General features: G+C 51.9%; 1 protein-coding gene across 6 annotated transcripts in view; it reads left to right on the forward strand.

Annotated features, from left to right (window-relative positions):
• ST3GAL3 (ST3 beta-galactoside alpha-2,3-sialyltransferase 3) overlaps window positions 1-12,275 on the forward strand; it is a 138,398-nt gene extending 126,123 nt beyond the window's left edge. For all 6 annotated transcript variants that reach the window (XM_027649078.1, XM_027649080.1, XM_027649079.1 and 3 more), the window contains 2 exons: window positions 8,353-10,158; window positions 10,191-12,275. In XM_027649078.1, coding sequence (XP_027504879.1) covers window positions 8,353-8,442 — 90 coding nt within the window. In that variant the 3' untranslated portion in view covers window positions 8,443-10,158; window positions 10,191-12,275. The remainder of the gene's footprint in view (window positions 1-8,352; window positions 10,159-10,190) is intronic.
• Window positions 12,276-14,143: the final 1,868 nt, after the last annotated feature.

Here is a 14,143-nt window from a genome sequence, read left to right on the forward strand (position 1 = left end):
CTCATCTTCTCTCCATCATGGCTGAGGGTGCAGAGTCCCTGGCCTGCACTTCAGCAGGGGGTTTCTCGGTGGTATGAAGACAACCTGCTGTTCTCTGATCTGTTACTGGGATGCTCCTGCCCAATAGACCCAGTTCTGTTGTATGAACCCTCACAGGTGATTTTTCAACTCTGATCCCATCTCTTTGCTTTAACTTAAAAAATGTGGGAATGTCCAAGTGTGTCATCTCCGTTCAGTTATTATTTTCCCTGTTCCAAACAACTTTGCAACAGCTTTTGACCCTTGCCTGCTTCCATGAATGTTGTACAGAAAATGATTTGAGTCTTTGCCAAGGTGTCTGCTAACTTGTTTCTGTTTTTGTGGCAGTGAATCCATCGGAGCTGGATTTTCATATACTTTATTGTATTTTTATTTCTTGCTCAGGTCCTGTAATGCTTCCTGCCCAAGCACTCCATAAAAGTGTATTTTTATCACAGGTCACTGTCTTCTATTAATGTAGAAGTGTCAGACCCACTGGGAACATAGCGAAGGAAACATGGAAATGGTGGTGAGGAAAAAGGAATAATTTTAAAATAGAGTGAAATAGAGATTATTTAAGGATGGGAAAGCGGCTGTTTAGAATAGTAAAAACAGGTCCATAAGGAGCTTATGAAACTGAGAGAGCAGAGGGCTGTGCTAAATCATGGGAATGAAGCACAAGACTGGCTCCCAGCATCCCTCCTCCATGTGCTCTGCTCCAGCACACAGCCTTTCCCAGCTTCATGATCCAGAGGTGAGCTTCAATCTCCTGGTCATTTCTTGCAGGAGCAACAATGTGAGCAAGGAATCCCCTCAATGCCACACAGGGAACGCCCCGAGCTGTCTTCTTGCACTTGTGGTTGGTAAAAATGGCGAATGCACGGTTAAAGGCCACCCTTATCCATCCAGAGCCTGTCTGCAGCATTCGTGTCCCGCAGTGGAGCTGCTGACAGATCTCCTTTTTACTGGAGGAGCAGATCAAGCGCCAGCACCAATGTTGGAGGTGTCAGCTCCTTTGACACAGCTGTGCCCAGCACCTCAGTGACTCACTGCCTGACCCGAGGGGGAGGTGGGCGGCTGCCTTTGATGACTTCTTTCTGATCCTTGGCTCCGCTTCCCCAGCAGGTCTTTGTGGGATGCTGGAGGACACTATCGTGTAACAGTTCTCATTCAGCCTGTGTAAGGGCTGTCAGAAGGGCCAGGGGAGGTGGCCTGCAGCATGCAGTGACACGCAGCTTTGTCTCTGTCTCTCCCCAACAGCAGCTACCTCTCAGAATAATCCACAAACATCAAGTTTGGAGTCTCACAAACAATAGTGCTTTATCATCATCTGGGCTCTCTCTGTGAAGCCGTCTTTTGCATTTTAAATCAACACAAGTTGCTTGGGAGGGGGTGGTCGGGCCGCTTCAGGCCTCCAAGTACCTTAAAGTTTGCGGTAGCCAACGAGAAGAACAAAACTCCTTTGAAAGCCGGGCAGATGTCTGGCCTGGTGATTTATAGACTGAAAACACGACTATTCGAGCCTGGCTGATGAATTGCGATTGCAGTACAAGGAGTGGTGCAGACTGAAATGGAGGTCAGCTTTGGAGGGGGAGGTTAGGGGCTGGGGCATGGGGACCTCTGAAAGGGCAGTGCTTTTTCTTGGGGCCGGCAGTGATGACTGATGAGGTTTATGCGTTTTTGTCTTTGTTTAAAAGCCACCTGTTTGACAGCATTTTGGCTGAGAGAAGGCCTCACATGCTGTTCCTGTGCATAAGGACTGTGTGTCTATGTAATAGAAGTCTGGAGAAGATTGGTGGAGTAGCAGTCATGGCCAGGGCACAGGTATTGCCTTGTTCAGTAGGACAGAAGTACAGTAACACTTGCAGTATCACTGTGCACTAGTAGCAGCAAGGAAGCTACGGCTGTAGGATGGGCAAAAATGGAATTAGGGTTCAGACAATCTCTCTGTAGGAAAAGAAAGTTAAAGATCTACAGGGGTGTGCTAGAGCCCAGCTGCTGACCCCAGTATTGAATGCAGATATCCTTAGGGGTGCTGGGTGCCACCAGAAATGACACTGTCATGGGTGTACAGTACGAGCCAGTATGACTGTCAAGAGGAGAGCCAAGGTATTCTCAGACACAGTGGCTAGCACAGCTCTTGTCACCAGCCATGAGGGCACAAGAAGAGCTGTTGGCCTTTTGCAGCTGTTTTTAGCATGTCCCCCTTGCAAAGAGACATTTTAGGAAATTGCCTTGGATCGAGTGCCTTCATGGTTAAATTAAGTGGGAAGGCAACAGAAGGGATGATATAACTCAATAACTCAGATTTTGCTTCCGAAGGGAGGGAGCTTGATAAGCAGGGCTGTATATAGACTCAGCAGTGCTGGCGGGGTGCTCGGTGAAATTGGGACACACATGCAGACTCTGACCTCTCTGAATCTGGGCCTACCCTAGGAGAATGGGCTACTGAAATCAGATGCACTGAAGAGCTCATGAACTCATTGTAGACTTGAAATCTTGTTTGTGAAAGTACAGTGATTATCTGCAGTTCATGCTTGCAGCAAGGGGGCAACTGGCAGAAAAAGGCTGTAGACATAACATCATAAAGAGCTGCTTCCAAGTGGTGTTAGAAGTAATGGAGGAGTGAGGAAGAGCATCAGGAGACTTCGCTCCTGATGGCTGGAAAGGACTGAGATAAAGTGGAAACTGGCAAAATTCAAGTTCAATTAGATCTTGCAAAGGAAAAGAAACAAACACTGGGCAGTCTCACTGACAAGCAAATAATAAGGAAACAAGGAAAGAATTACCAGGGCAGGCATTCAGGGAAGTGAAGGAAGCGGGAGGATTAAAGTGGGAGCCACATGAATATATATATATATATATATTACCTCCATCAGGGTGATATGATGAATGTGAGAGAAAGAATGGCTTATGGTGAGAAGTTCACAGACAAAGAAAACTACTGGGTCAGCAGTGAAAGGAAAAAGCTGTTGAAGCTAATGCACTAGGTGTGAGAGCCCAAGAGATCTCTGTTCCACTTTGAACCAATTAAGCTGCAAGTCCAGAGGAAAAGGTCCCCAATAAATCTATCAGGTTACACATGGTTCCACAGGATTAGCTTGTAGTGGACATAATACTTCTTTTTCCCTTCTTTTTTTTGGGGGGATGGGAGCAAGGGAAAATAATCCTGTCAAATTCAGACCTCTTAATCTAACCTCAGAGGTACTATTCAGAACTTCAGAGCGGAGTTTAAATGAAAGAATAATTAAATCCTGAAAGCAAAAACAACATGGATTTACCAAAGGCAGGTTACAAAAACTAATTTGAAATCTTTATTTGATTAAAAAAAAATCATTCTTGAGACAGAGGAAGTGTAGTAGCCCAGTCTGTCAGAAGTTAAGTTAAGCGTGTGATACTGTGCTGTGTGAGATATTATTAGTTAAGCTTCAGAAGCCACAGTTTGGTGCAACACCTGTATGTGAATAGTCTCTCTAAAAGAGAACACAAAAAGTAGCACTGAATGGACAGCTGGGAGTTCCTCCACAGGAAGTCATGTTTAGTGTTTGCTTTAATGATTTTTGGCACAGAAAGCAATGGTGTGCAAGTGGAATTTGTGACGAGACAAAACCAGGTGTGGTCAATACAAGGGAGGATCAAAATACCATCCAGGAAGACCATAAGCACCTTGAGAACAGGAGTAAACTGGGTGGCATGAAACCTAAGAGTATGAATGGAAGGTCCTACTGTTTGAGGCAATAACACACATTTTGACTCTAAGCTGGGATAACATCATTTGGCAGTGGCAGAGGAGGAAAATGCTTAGGTAGGTACAAATAAATCACAGGATAATTCAGGCTGCCAGACTGTTACTGTGAAAAAAAAAGACAAATACAGCTCTGGAAAGACTAGAGGAAAGAACTTGTAGAGAGAGGGAATTGCCTCTGCATGAAGCAGAGGCCTTTTTTCTGGTTCATGAGAAGTAAATTTGGGGTAAATAGGGACAAGGACAGCTATTGTACTTCTGGGAAATTTCCCAGTTTTCATAGGGTAAATGAACAGTCTGTTTTGGTAGAGGGAAGACATGGGTTGTTTAACTTGGTAAAATAAAAACTGAGAAGAGATACAGTTTGTGTATGTATCGAGAATAAGCGTGAGCTAAAAGAGCTGTTTGAAAGTTGGTGTAAGAATGACTGGGCATAAAGGAGCTGTGAGTAAATCTCCTGAAGATGGGAAGATGAGGGTGCCCAGCCATCCCTTTGGTTTCAGTAGGTGTGACCCCCGAGGGGGCACAGGTGGAATGGGGCAGTCTGTGGTTGCTGCCACATCCAAGTGATGGACTGGGAGAGAAGGGGGAAACAGGAGCTGAATGAGGCAGGCACTGGTGTCACTGGGAAGTGCACTGGGAGGTGAAACTGCAGCTCAGGGGTGGCCGTAAAACACCTGATGTGTTTGGTCACCATGTTGGGACCAGAGCAAGGGTGTGGGTGAGGAAGAATCATGAAAATTAAACAGCTCTAGAGACAAGGCAGTAAAGGTTAAAGACAAAGATAAGTTAGCACTGGTGGAGACTGGAAACCAACTGTTACCAGTGAAGTAGCAGTTCTTGCTGCTGCTTTGGTTTCTGTGCAGGTTTTCAGGGACAAGTGCTGCTGACTTGCAGAAACACGGAGGATGTAACAGAACTGAGAAACCTCCTGCTTTACAACTTGCTATTTTTTGTTAATTCATTCCTCATTGACTTCACTCGCTCTAATTTAGCCTTCCTGTGTTTTAATTGCAGCATGCTTGATAAGACTAATGTGGTCTGAAGCTGAGGCATTCCCCGGTTGTAATTGATTACAGACGGGGAGCTTACCTTCTTCCTGGGTTGGTCTCTGAAACATTTTCTTAGTCTTAAAATATTCTACTTGGCTTCTCTTCAAGCAGCAGATGATGTTTCGTGCTTCCTTGTGGAATTGTAAAGATAAAAAGGACAGGTGGTTTGGGGCTGCTGCATTTGCATAATGCTGAAAGGTGGCTTTAACCGATGATAAATTTTCATCTAATAACTGTGACCAAGCGCTCAGACCCACTGCCACCTCCCTGGGATGAACAGTCAGAACAGTGCATGTGCTTGCAGGGTAACTCTCCTCCTGCTGCTTCTCTCTCCACTGGAAAGAGCAAACATCCACTACTCAGAGAGAGACCCATAGCACAGGAAATCCTAGCGTGATCCCCAGAAAACAAGAAGGGTTCTGGAGCCTCCTGTGGTGTTCCTGCTGTGAGCTCAGGCAAGCAGCCTGTTTGTTTGCACAAGTGGAAGCTGCACCGGATGTGAGCAGCAGAGGAAGGAGAGGGCAGGGCCAGTCTGCCAGGTTGCAGGAGCAGCAGTAGTGGTGATGTGCAGGGACAAGAAGAAGGTGGCAGTGAATGGCTGCTCCATCACTGTCTTGGAGGTTCAGATTGACAAGGGAAGAGCTGGAGTTTTCTGCTAGTGGTGTGTGCTACCCAGGGTGCTATTTAGAGTGTATACCCCGAAAGCTGCTAGATTTTAGGGGGTATTTTGTTGCCTTTTCCTGCTGGGGCAATGGGACCAAGGTGCTTGTCTGTCTGCCGGTTTTGAGAAAACTGCTCTGGCTCTTCTCCCCACTGCTGCTGCTGGTGCTGGAATGCAGCTTCCTTTGCCTGATTAGCTCTGTCTGTCAGTGGGGTGAGCGAGTCCCTCTCCTGTAATCAGTAACTGGAGCTGGTGTTGAAGACATACCTCATCCCTCCTGCCTGCATTGCTGTTGGACAAGGGGGGAGCAGCACTGCACTGAGTGCCCTGATACTGCTCTTCGGGAGGGATGAAAGCGTGTCCTCACCAGGGAACCTCTTTCTCTGTGGGATTACGTCAACCACAGAACATTTGAGAGTACTGATGCAGACATCAGTAAGATCCATGGTTCAGGTGGGAGGCTGAATTCCCTTTCAGGTGACTTCTTGGAACAAGGAGTTAGCGGCAGTGCCCAGGGTATAGAGCAGCCTGGATGCTAAACAACTAGAGGCCGGTAGGTCTTGCCAGCAGTTTTGCAGTCAGTGCTGGAGCCAGACCTAGCTGTAGAGAGAGACTGCAATTGTATCACCCAAAGTTTTATTATCCACCTCCTGTACTTAAATTCCTGCTTCACTTGTACTTTTCACAAAGCAGATTTCCTCTTGCCATCAGATAAGGCACTTGCACGTGGCACTTGCATGTTTTAGGTGGTGGTTTGAGTTTGCCTAGAAGTGGCTGCTTCCCCAGTTCCCGTCTGCATAAGGAACACAAGCAGCTTGTCCTGGCCAAAACCAGGTGGCTTCTCATACTGTTTGATGAGGCTGAAAGGCATGAAGGAGGGCTCAGATTGTGCTATGACATATCAGGCGCATCAGGCTCCTGGTGCTCCAGGCAGGTTTGAATGACCGGCCCAGCCAGATGTAAGTGAATGCACTGAGACCTGGTGTCCCAGCATGACAGCTGCTGGCTGCCTGTTGGCAGGGGCACACCCGCACCCTCGGCTGCCTCTGCTGGTGCTGAGCCTTCCTAGCAAGGGGCTGTGTTGGCAGAAGAGACACTGGTGCGTGGCAGGGGCCAAACCCTGAACCCCCAGCTGACATTCCCCCTGTGGGACTGTTTCCAGCACACTGGAGGTTCCTGGCTCTCTGGCTCCAAGTGACAGCCACGCTCAGCCCTGCTCTCCCAGCTCCCTCTGCTCTGCACCACCATCATTCCCAGTGCTGCTCTCTGGAAATGATGCTTTTTTCCTTTTACAAGCCACCTTGCTTCTGAGTGCCAGATTTCACTCTGCTTTTATGTTAGCAGAAGCGCTGAGTTGTTTCTGGGCAGCATCTTCTTGGTTTAGGGATGGGATCTTCCACACTTACAGAGTCCCAAAGAGCACCAGCACAGTTTACCGGTGTGGTCCTGTACTACTGTACCCTTTGGAGGGTTCAGGTAACAGTATCACTGGAAGCAGAGGAAGTCAAAGACTTCTTTTGAACACAGGTTACAAGGTAACACCTGCCTGAGCTTTCTTTAGCAGCTGTAACTGTCATCATTGCTGTGTGCTGAGGGGATGGAAGTGATTTTTAGACGCACAGTAGCAGCAAGAGAGGTATTTCCAAAATGTGCTGGAGATCTAGAGAGGGACCTTCAGTCCCTTGGGCCTCTTGGCAACCCACTGCATGCACACCGTGACTGGGGCTGTCAGTGCCACACAGCAGCCATGGCTGAGATCTGCCTGTCCCAGACAGGACAGGGCAGGACAAGCAGCAGATGACAGGAGAGCCACATGCACGTTGTGCATGATGTGTACAACCAGTGCTTTGCAGGCAGGTGCCCACAGTTCTGCAGTGGGTAAACTGGATTTCAATACCTGTGGCAGAGTGCCCTCAGTGGGCTCATGGGGCTGGTGTTTTGTTGGTTTGAGGCCATTTCAGAGAGGCTCCTGTAGAGTGATTTTGTCACAGTCCTGATCATATTTAGAGCTCAGATTAGCTGCTGACCAGAGCACTGTGCTGGAGCCCAGAATCATTTACTGGGACTCTTGTCCTGTTGGGAGATTTAGGGGAAAGTTGCTTTTCCCTGTTCTGCCTTTGTCTCCACAGGGAGACAAACCACTTATTGCTGTCATTAAGTGCTTCAATAGTACCAGTGCTGGGGAGAGATGGCAGATGCTGTGGTCCCTGCTAAAACCTGCTGCAGGGAACACATCTGGGTGGGCTGACACCACCCATAGCAGTCACTGCTTTGAAGTCCCTGCTGGGAGATGTGGCCACTTCACCCTTGGTATTGTATTAGTGTAACCTTTAGCATGTGATTTCTTCGGGACAGGGCCAGCAGAGGCAAGAGCCAGATTTAATGGGGGTGGTCCTAGGGCTTTTCAGCTGCATCTACCACCATGCATTCCCAGAGACCTCCCTTGGCAGGGAGCTGTGTGTGATGGGCAAAACGTGTCCTGCCACCACATTCTCTGCCAGCTCTGTTGCCCAGCATACACCACCATCAGTACTGCACTATTGGACTCATGTGTAAGATAGCTTGGGAGATCACTGTAACCAGCTACATCTGCCCAAGGGACCTGGATTGCCCGGATCTCACCATGCCAAAAAAAAACTTCACCCAGCCCACGGGGAGACCTTCTACCTTAGCTACACAGGTCTGACCCTGCAAGTGTATCAGCTTTAGATAAGAGAAGTCCCTTGGTCTGCAGGGGCTCTTCTGGTCTGCAGCAGGGTCTTTTTCCTTGGCAGAAGCCACTGCCTTGGCCCAGATGGAGTCTCCCATAACCTGAGGGACAAGAGCATGTTGGCTAGGGTAGTTGCTGACCTTCTATCTCTCCCATTTTCTTCCAGTCTTGGACGCACAACATCCAGCGGGAGAAGGAGTTTCTGAGGAAGCTGGTGAAAGCCCGAGTCATCACTGACCTAACCAGTGGGATTTGAGTGGCTGCAGCCACTGCCTCCAAGGGAGGAGATGAAGACACGCTGCAGCTCTGGGAGCAGGCACTGGCAGCCCCCTGCAAGAATCCCACCTCACTGAAGACACACAGAGATGCCCAGGTGCTCTGGGAAGACCCTCTTGCATTGCCAGTCTGCACGAGGGTTGCACCTGCCACCTCCAGGCCTAGAGCTGGCAGGAGGTGGGCAAGGGACTCAGTAGACAGTTCTTGAACTCTGCATTGCAGACAGATCTTCTGCATCCTGAATTAGACAGGAAAGACTCAGGAGAGAGAAGAAAGATTTGTGAATAAAATGATTTGTGCCAAATGGGAGGTGATGCTGCCCCAAGGCAGCAATACCTGAATGTACAAAGTATTATTTTTTAAAAGACTGCTGGAAGCATACTAGAAATACCAAGGTACAAGGCAAAGCCTGCTTGTTCACAGCCCTGCAAAAAGCCCAGCCTCTTCATGCTCCATATGCGTTGTCACCAGCCTCAGACCTTTCCCCAGGAAAACAAATCCATCCAAAACTTTGGTGTTGTTGGTGCTGCTATAATTCAAAGGGAGAATAATGGCTTCCTCTCATTCTCCACTTGGAGCTTCTGAATGGAGATGAGCATGGGTTTGTTTTTCTGTGTTTTTCCTTGCTTACTCCACAGAGGTGGCAACAGCAGCAGCAGCCATTGACTCGGCTGTGTTTTTCATGGCCATTTGCTCTGCCTCTGGCCTGACCCCAAGGTGGAGGGGAAAGCTGATGGCTTTCTGCACCTCCAGCAGACCCTCCCCACCTTCCTGCCTGTCATGGTGTGGAGGAGCCTGCCTCGTTGTGCTCAAGGCTTTCAGGCCTCTTGGTTTGTGCCTGCTGTGCAGGGCCACCCTGGAGTCCGTGCACGTTGGTGTCACTGTTTCTGGACAGCATCTCGCTTTGTTTTTGTGTGGGAGGGGAGTAATTTGTTCTTTGGAAGGAGGTCATATCTTGAGCGGAGATCTCAAGCTTTACATTTTGAGAGCAGACCGCTGAAGATGTTTGCTTTATGTTCCAGACTCGATCACGTTCCCTGTTTAAGCAACATGTGACCTCAGTGATGATGGAGCCTCATGGGAGCCCTCACCCTCCACTCGGCCCCTGCTCATGGCATTTCCAAGCTCCTCTCGTGCTGCTCTAGCACTGCTGCTCCTCCTGCTCTCAGGAGCACATCCTTCCTTGGTCCCAAGATGCAGTATTTGCACATTTGATTTGTATAAGTATTTCAGAGGAGCTGGAATAAACTGAGCAACGTGGCCAAGTGTGAGGACAGCAGGGTGGTCTCCTCCACTGGGAGGGCGTGGGTGGAAGGGGGATCGCCAAGGGAATGGTGAAAATCAGCTCCTGTGCTCTCCTGGCCTGGAGCAGGCTGGGCTGCACCCACTGTCCAAGTACCTGGGTGTCCAGGCACCAGCATGCAGCCAGCCAGTGCTGAGGTCAGTGGAGGGGAATCCCGAAGGGATGCAGGTTGGGCTCGTGGTCCTGGCACTGCGTCTGATGTAGCCCAAGGACTGCAGTCTGTCTTACTCTGAGCTGAAGGGAGAGCATGGCCCTAGCGTGGACAAGGGATGCTGAGAGCAGGGCTTGGGTGGCTCCCCTGGGCTGCCTCTTCCCCCACTGACTTGTGGGGGGCTGTGACTTTGGAGCTGAGACCCTCAGGGGGGTGTGCAGGAAGGGCAGGCAGTGACCCAGGTGTGGGGCAGGAAGGGCAGACAGTGACCCAGGTGTGGGGCAGAGGAGCAAACTGTACAGAATGGTTTGAGACCAGGCTGCAGGCAGAGGCAGCTCTCAGGACATGGGGCTGAGTGCTGCTTATAGACCAGTGTGGGATGCATCCCTCAGGAACCTCTCCTGCATGGTGTGCCTGTAGCCAAGGAGTTTACTCAGGGGCAAGTCCTGTCCAGCTTCTGGTCGTGGCTGCTGCTTGCCTTGTCATCTGGGAGCAGGTCAAGGATTGTGTCTCTTCTGGCATTCTCCTGTTCCCATATCCCTTTCCATCCCTCTGGCCTCCCAAACTGGCAGTCCCTGCTTCCCCAGGGACATTCCTCCCACCAGGATGCTCTGTGAGGTTTCCAGCAGGTTTTTGAGCATATGCTGTGGCAGATACTCCTTTGAAGTCTCCCCCAATTTCTTTTTCCTTCTCAAGGAGCCCAGGGGACGGGATTTCCCTGGCTCTCACCTGGCGACACTCCCTTTGCAGTTTCTGTGTGTCAGCCTAGACCCAGGACTGTCATCTGTAGAGTCCCAGTCATGCTGGCAGTGGGGATGCTTTGGCTGGACCTGGCTGAGGTTGTGGTTTGGGAAGCGCTGACACCTACTGCTCAGCCTTCCTGTCATCCCAGCTCTCCACTACGACCAGAGACAGGTCCTGATGGGAATTTGACCCTACGGACCAGGGAGATGACTCCAAGCCCTTCTTTCCACCTTGGTGGGAGTCTCCAGGCAGAAATGCCTAGGCTGACTAGATGAGTGCATGGCCCAGGGTGACTGTGGTGGCTCAGGACCACCTGCAAGTAGAAGGAAAGAGTGTTTGGGGGCCAAGGCTCCCCTCTAGCTCACTGACACCACGGAGCAGCCCCATGGCTGGGTGATGGAGCAGTGTGCATCACTGGGTTTCACTGCTGGATGCCATTCCTTTGGCTGCCTCCCTGTGTGCACCTGCAGCCACCTCCCGTTCTCTGAGACGCTGCAGCCCTGGCAGCTCGGAGCGGTGCACGCGGGTCAGAGCACGGTCAGTGGGACGGATGTGAGTCTTGGCCTCTCCCTTGCAGTGACTCACCTTGTCAGATCGGAAGGGAGAGCCCAGGGGAATTCTCCACAGCCTAAATATAGAGCGGGGTTGCCTGGTGCCTCCGGTGCGCTGCAGTGCAGAAAGGCCGCTCGGGTGGCAGGGAACCTGCCCAGGGACACGCAGGGAGGTCGGGAGCCAGCACTCACAGCGGGTTTTGCTCTGACTAGCGCAGAGGGCAGATCTGGGGAGCTGCAGGGCAGCCAGCACATACTGCTCCAGGAGAGGGGCCTACCAGAGAGCTGCTAGTGCTGCACTGACCACACCATGAGCACAAGTTGTGGTGTACAGCCTTCTTTAGTGCCCACCACCCTGGCGTCAGGCTCCTGCCACCAGTTCGCCCCATTAGGGCTGGCTGTGCCATGTCCTCAAGCTCACACATGCCAAAGGGAAGCACCGTGGCCAGGGGGCACAAGGCAACAGTGGGATCCAATCCAACATTTCTCAGCCCAGTGTCTCTGGGCTTCCAGGATCTCCTTTCCTCGGAGGGAGCAGTGGGGAGGCTCTGCCTGGCCATGCTGTGCTACCCCTCAGTGTGGGCGCTGCTGGGAGTGGGGGAGAGTGTCAGGACAGGACCATCTGTGTCAGACAGGGGCAGTCAGGCTGGGTATGGTCAACACTGGACACGGGCAAGGGCTTCCAGAGTGCCTGGCAGGGAGGTGGCCACCATGCCGAGCTCCACCGGCACCACCAGAGCCGTTGGTCTGAGCGTGCGTCACGCACAGTATTAGAGACGTGTCCTTCAGTGCAGGAGACCCCTTTGGGGCCACTACCCAGCTCCTCTGGGCTCTGGCTCCTCTCACAGCCTGCATGGGGGCTCACAAAGGCCAGTGCGTTTGCCAGTACTGTACCAAGCTGAGATGCAAGAACTCAATGAGTTTTTAAAATTAGTTTTAGTTTCTGCATTTTTTTTTAATTTCCCCTCTAGGCAGGGAGGGCAAGAGTCTTGCAGGCTCCTCCAAGCCGGCTTATGTCACGTCAATTCAGTCATATCACAGAAGCAATAAAGCTATCAAACAAGCATGGCTAGCCTCTTTCTTCTGCTGCCCTGGGCCTTTTTTATGGGAGGCAGAGGGATTCCCCAGCTCGGCCTGTCCCCAGCCTGGTTCCACTGCTGTCTCCTCCAGCACAGGAATCCAGCTGCTGGGAGCTGCAGCTGGTCAATGCCACTGGCCTGGTGCTGGGGACAGGAGAGGGCTGTGCTGCTCCTTGCAGGTGACCTGGGGGGTGGGAGAGGGCCTCGCTGTTTGGGTTCATTTCATGTTGGAAGGCACAGGCGTCGGAGCTTGTCCTGCCTGGGACAGGCTGTCTGGGACTCTACCTGCTCTCTTGGGGACTCCCTGCCAGCAGGGTGACTTCCCGCCAAGGGTCACAGCAGCAGTTGGGCTGGGTGTGGCCCTGACAAAGGCAGGTGTCCGGCCAAGTGACCTTCTCACCGCAGTGTCCAGGAAGGAAGCAGTTTAGGAAGCCAGGGGCCAAGGCTGTGACCAGCTCTGACACCTGCCAAGTCCCAGCAGGAGGAGCACAACCCCTGCAGCAAACCCTGGTGATGCCGCCAGGCTCCCGGAGCCGTAGGACATGTTGGGGACAGTCCCATCACCTGGAGGAACAGGAAGGCTGCTTCCGGGTGGGTGACTGGTCTACCAGGCCTCCCAGCTAATAAACAACAAGGGTGGGTTCCTGCCAGCACCTGTGGGACTCCACAGGGGCAACTGCCCAGCCCTCCCTGTGTGTGGTCTCAGATTCCAGAAGGGAGATGCTGAGGCTGCTCAAACCCTCCTTCCTTCCCTCCTCTCTTCACAGCACTTAAAGAGCAGGGCCACCACTGCTGTCAGGCTGGACCAGCCCCAGGGATGGTCCATGTCCTGTCCTTGCCTTGAGAGGGCTGAGGAAGGGGAAAGCACAGAGCCTGGGACCAGGGTACACGGGCCGTTGAGGTCACCTGAGACAAGGAGACTTGTTCAGAGGTGCCCCTGAAAGAGCCACATCACCGCTGAGATAGGGACACCTGTCACAGCTCTCTCCCACATGTATTTTGTCACACCCATCCATGGCCTCGCACAGGCATGGCAGCAGCCCTGGTGTGCTCATTCCTGCCACTTGACTGGACTGCATCACCCCCATCGCGCCACATACAAGGGTGGCACCTTCAGGGACAAATGTCACAGCGGGCCCCAGCCCTGCAGGGCTCATTCCAGACCAGGCAAGGCACTCAGACACCCCAGCCCTGGAGGTGCAAGGAGCGTGGGCTGACACAGGCAGTGCCAGCAGCAGCCACGGAGCAGGTCACCCATCTGTCTGGAGACCTGTGGGGCTGCACCCCAGCACCCTGTGGAGCCTGGATCATGCTCAGCACTCTCCATGGCAGAGCAAATACTTGTGGGAGCCCAAAGGGAGATAGCAGTACCTGGATTGAAGCACAGAGCTGGGACATGCCGTCTCCTGCTACCACAGTCTTGGAGGGACAAGGAAGAGGTGCTGATGGTAGGACATTAGTGGGGCTGACAGCAGCAGCAGGCTCATGTCTCCCAGGACAAGGGACAAGGGCAGAGAAGGGAGCCAGTGTCCCCAGGTGGCTGCGGTAGCAGCCTCAAAGGGGCCACACCTGTAAGAGGACAGAAGCCAGGCATTGCACAGCTTTGCACAACCTCTCATTTCACTGGACTGGGGAGGACACCATGGGCTCACCTGTGTGGGGTCCTCTGGATACCCTGTGCCATGCCCCACAAAGCCTCCTGCCCACCACCAGCACCACACTCTCAGTAGCTCCTAGCTATGTCCTGGGAACATCAGGACCTGCCCAATCTGCAAGGAAGGTGGGAGGGGTTGAGGGTAACCCCTGTGGTGAGCCAGAACCTGGGGTTGTCTCCAAGCCCTGAGGGCTGTTGG

The sequence above is a fragment of the Corapipo altera genome, unplaced genomic scaffold (genome assembly GCF_003945725.1).
Source record: "Corapipo altera isolate COAL_440 unplaced genomic scaffold, ASM394572v1 112, whole genome shotgun sequence".
NCBI classification, from domain to species: domain Eukaryota; kingdom Metazoa; phylum Chordata; class Aves; order Passeriformes; family Pipridae; genus Corapipo; species Corapipo altera.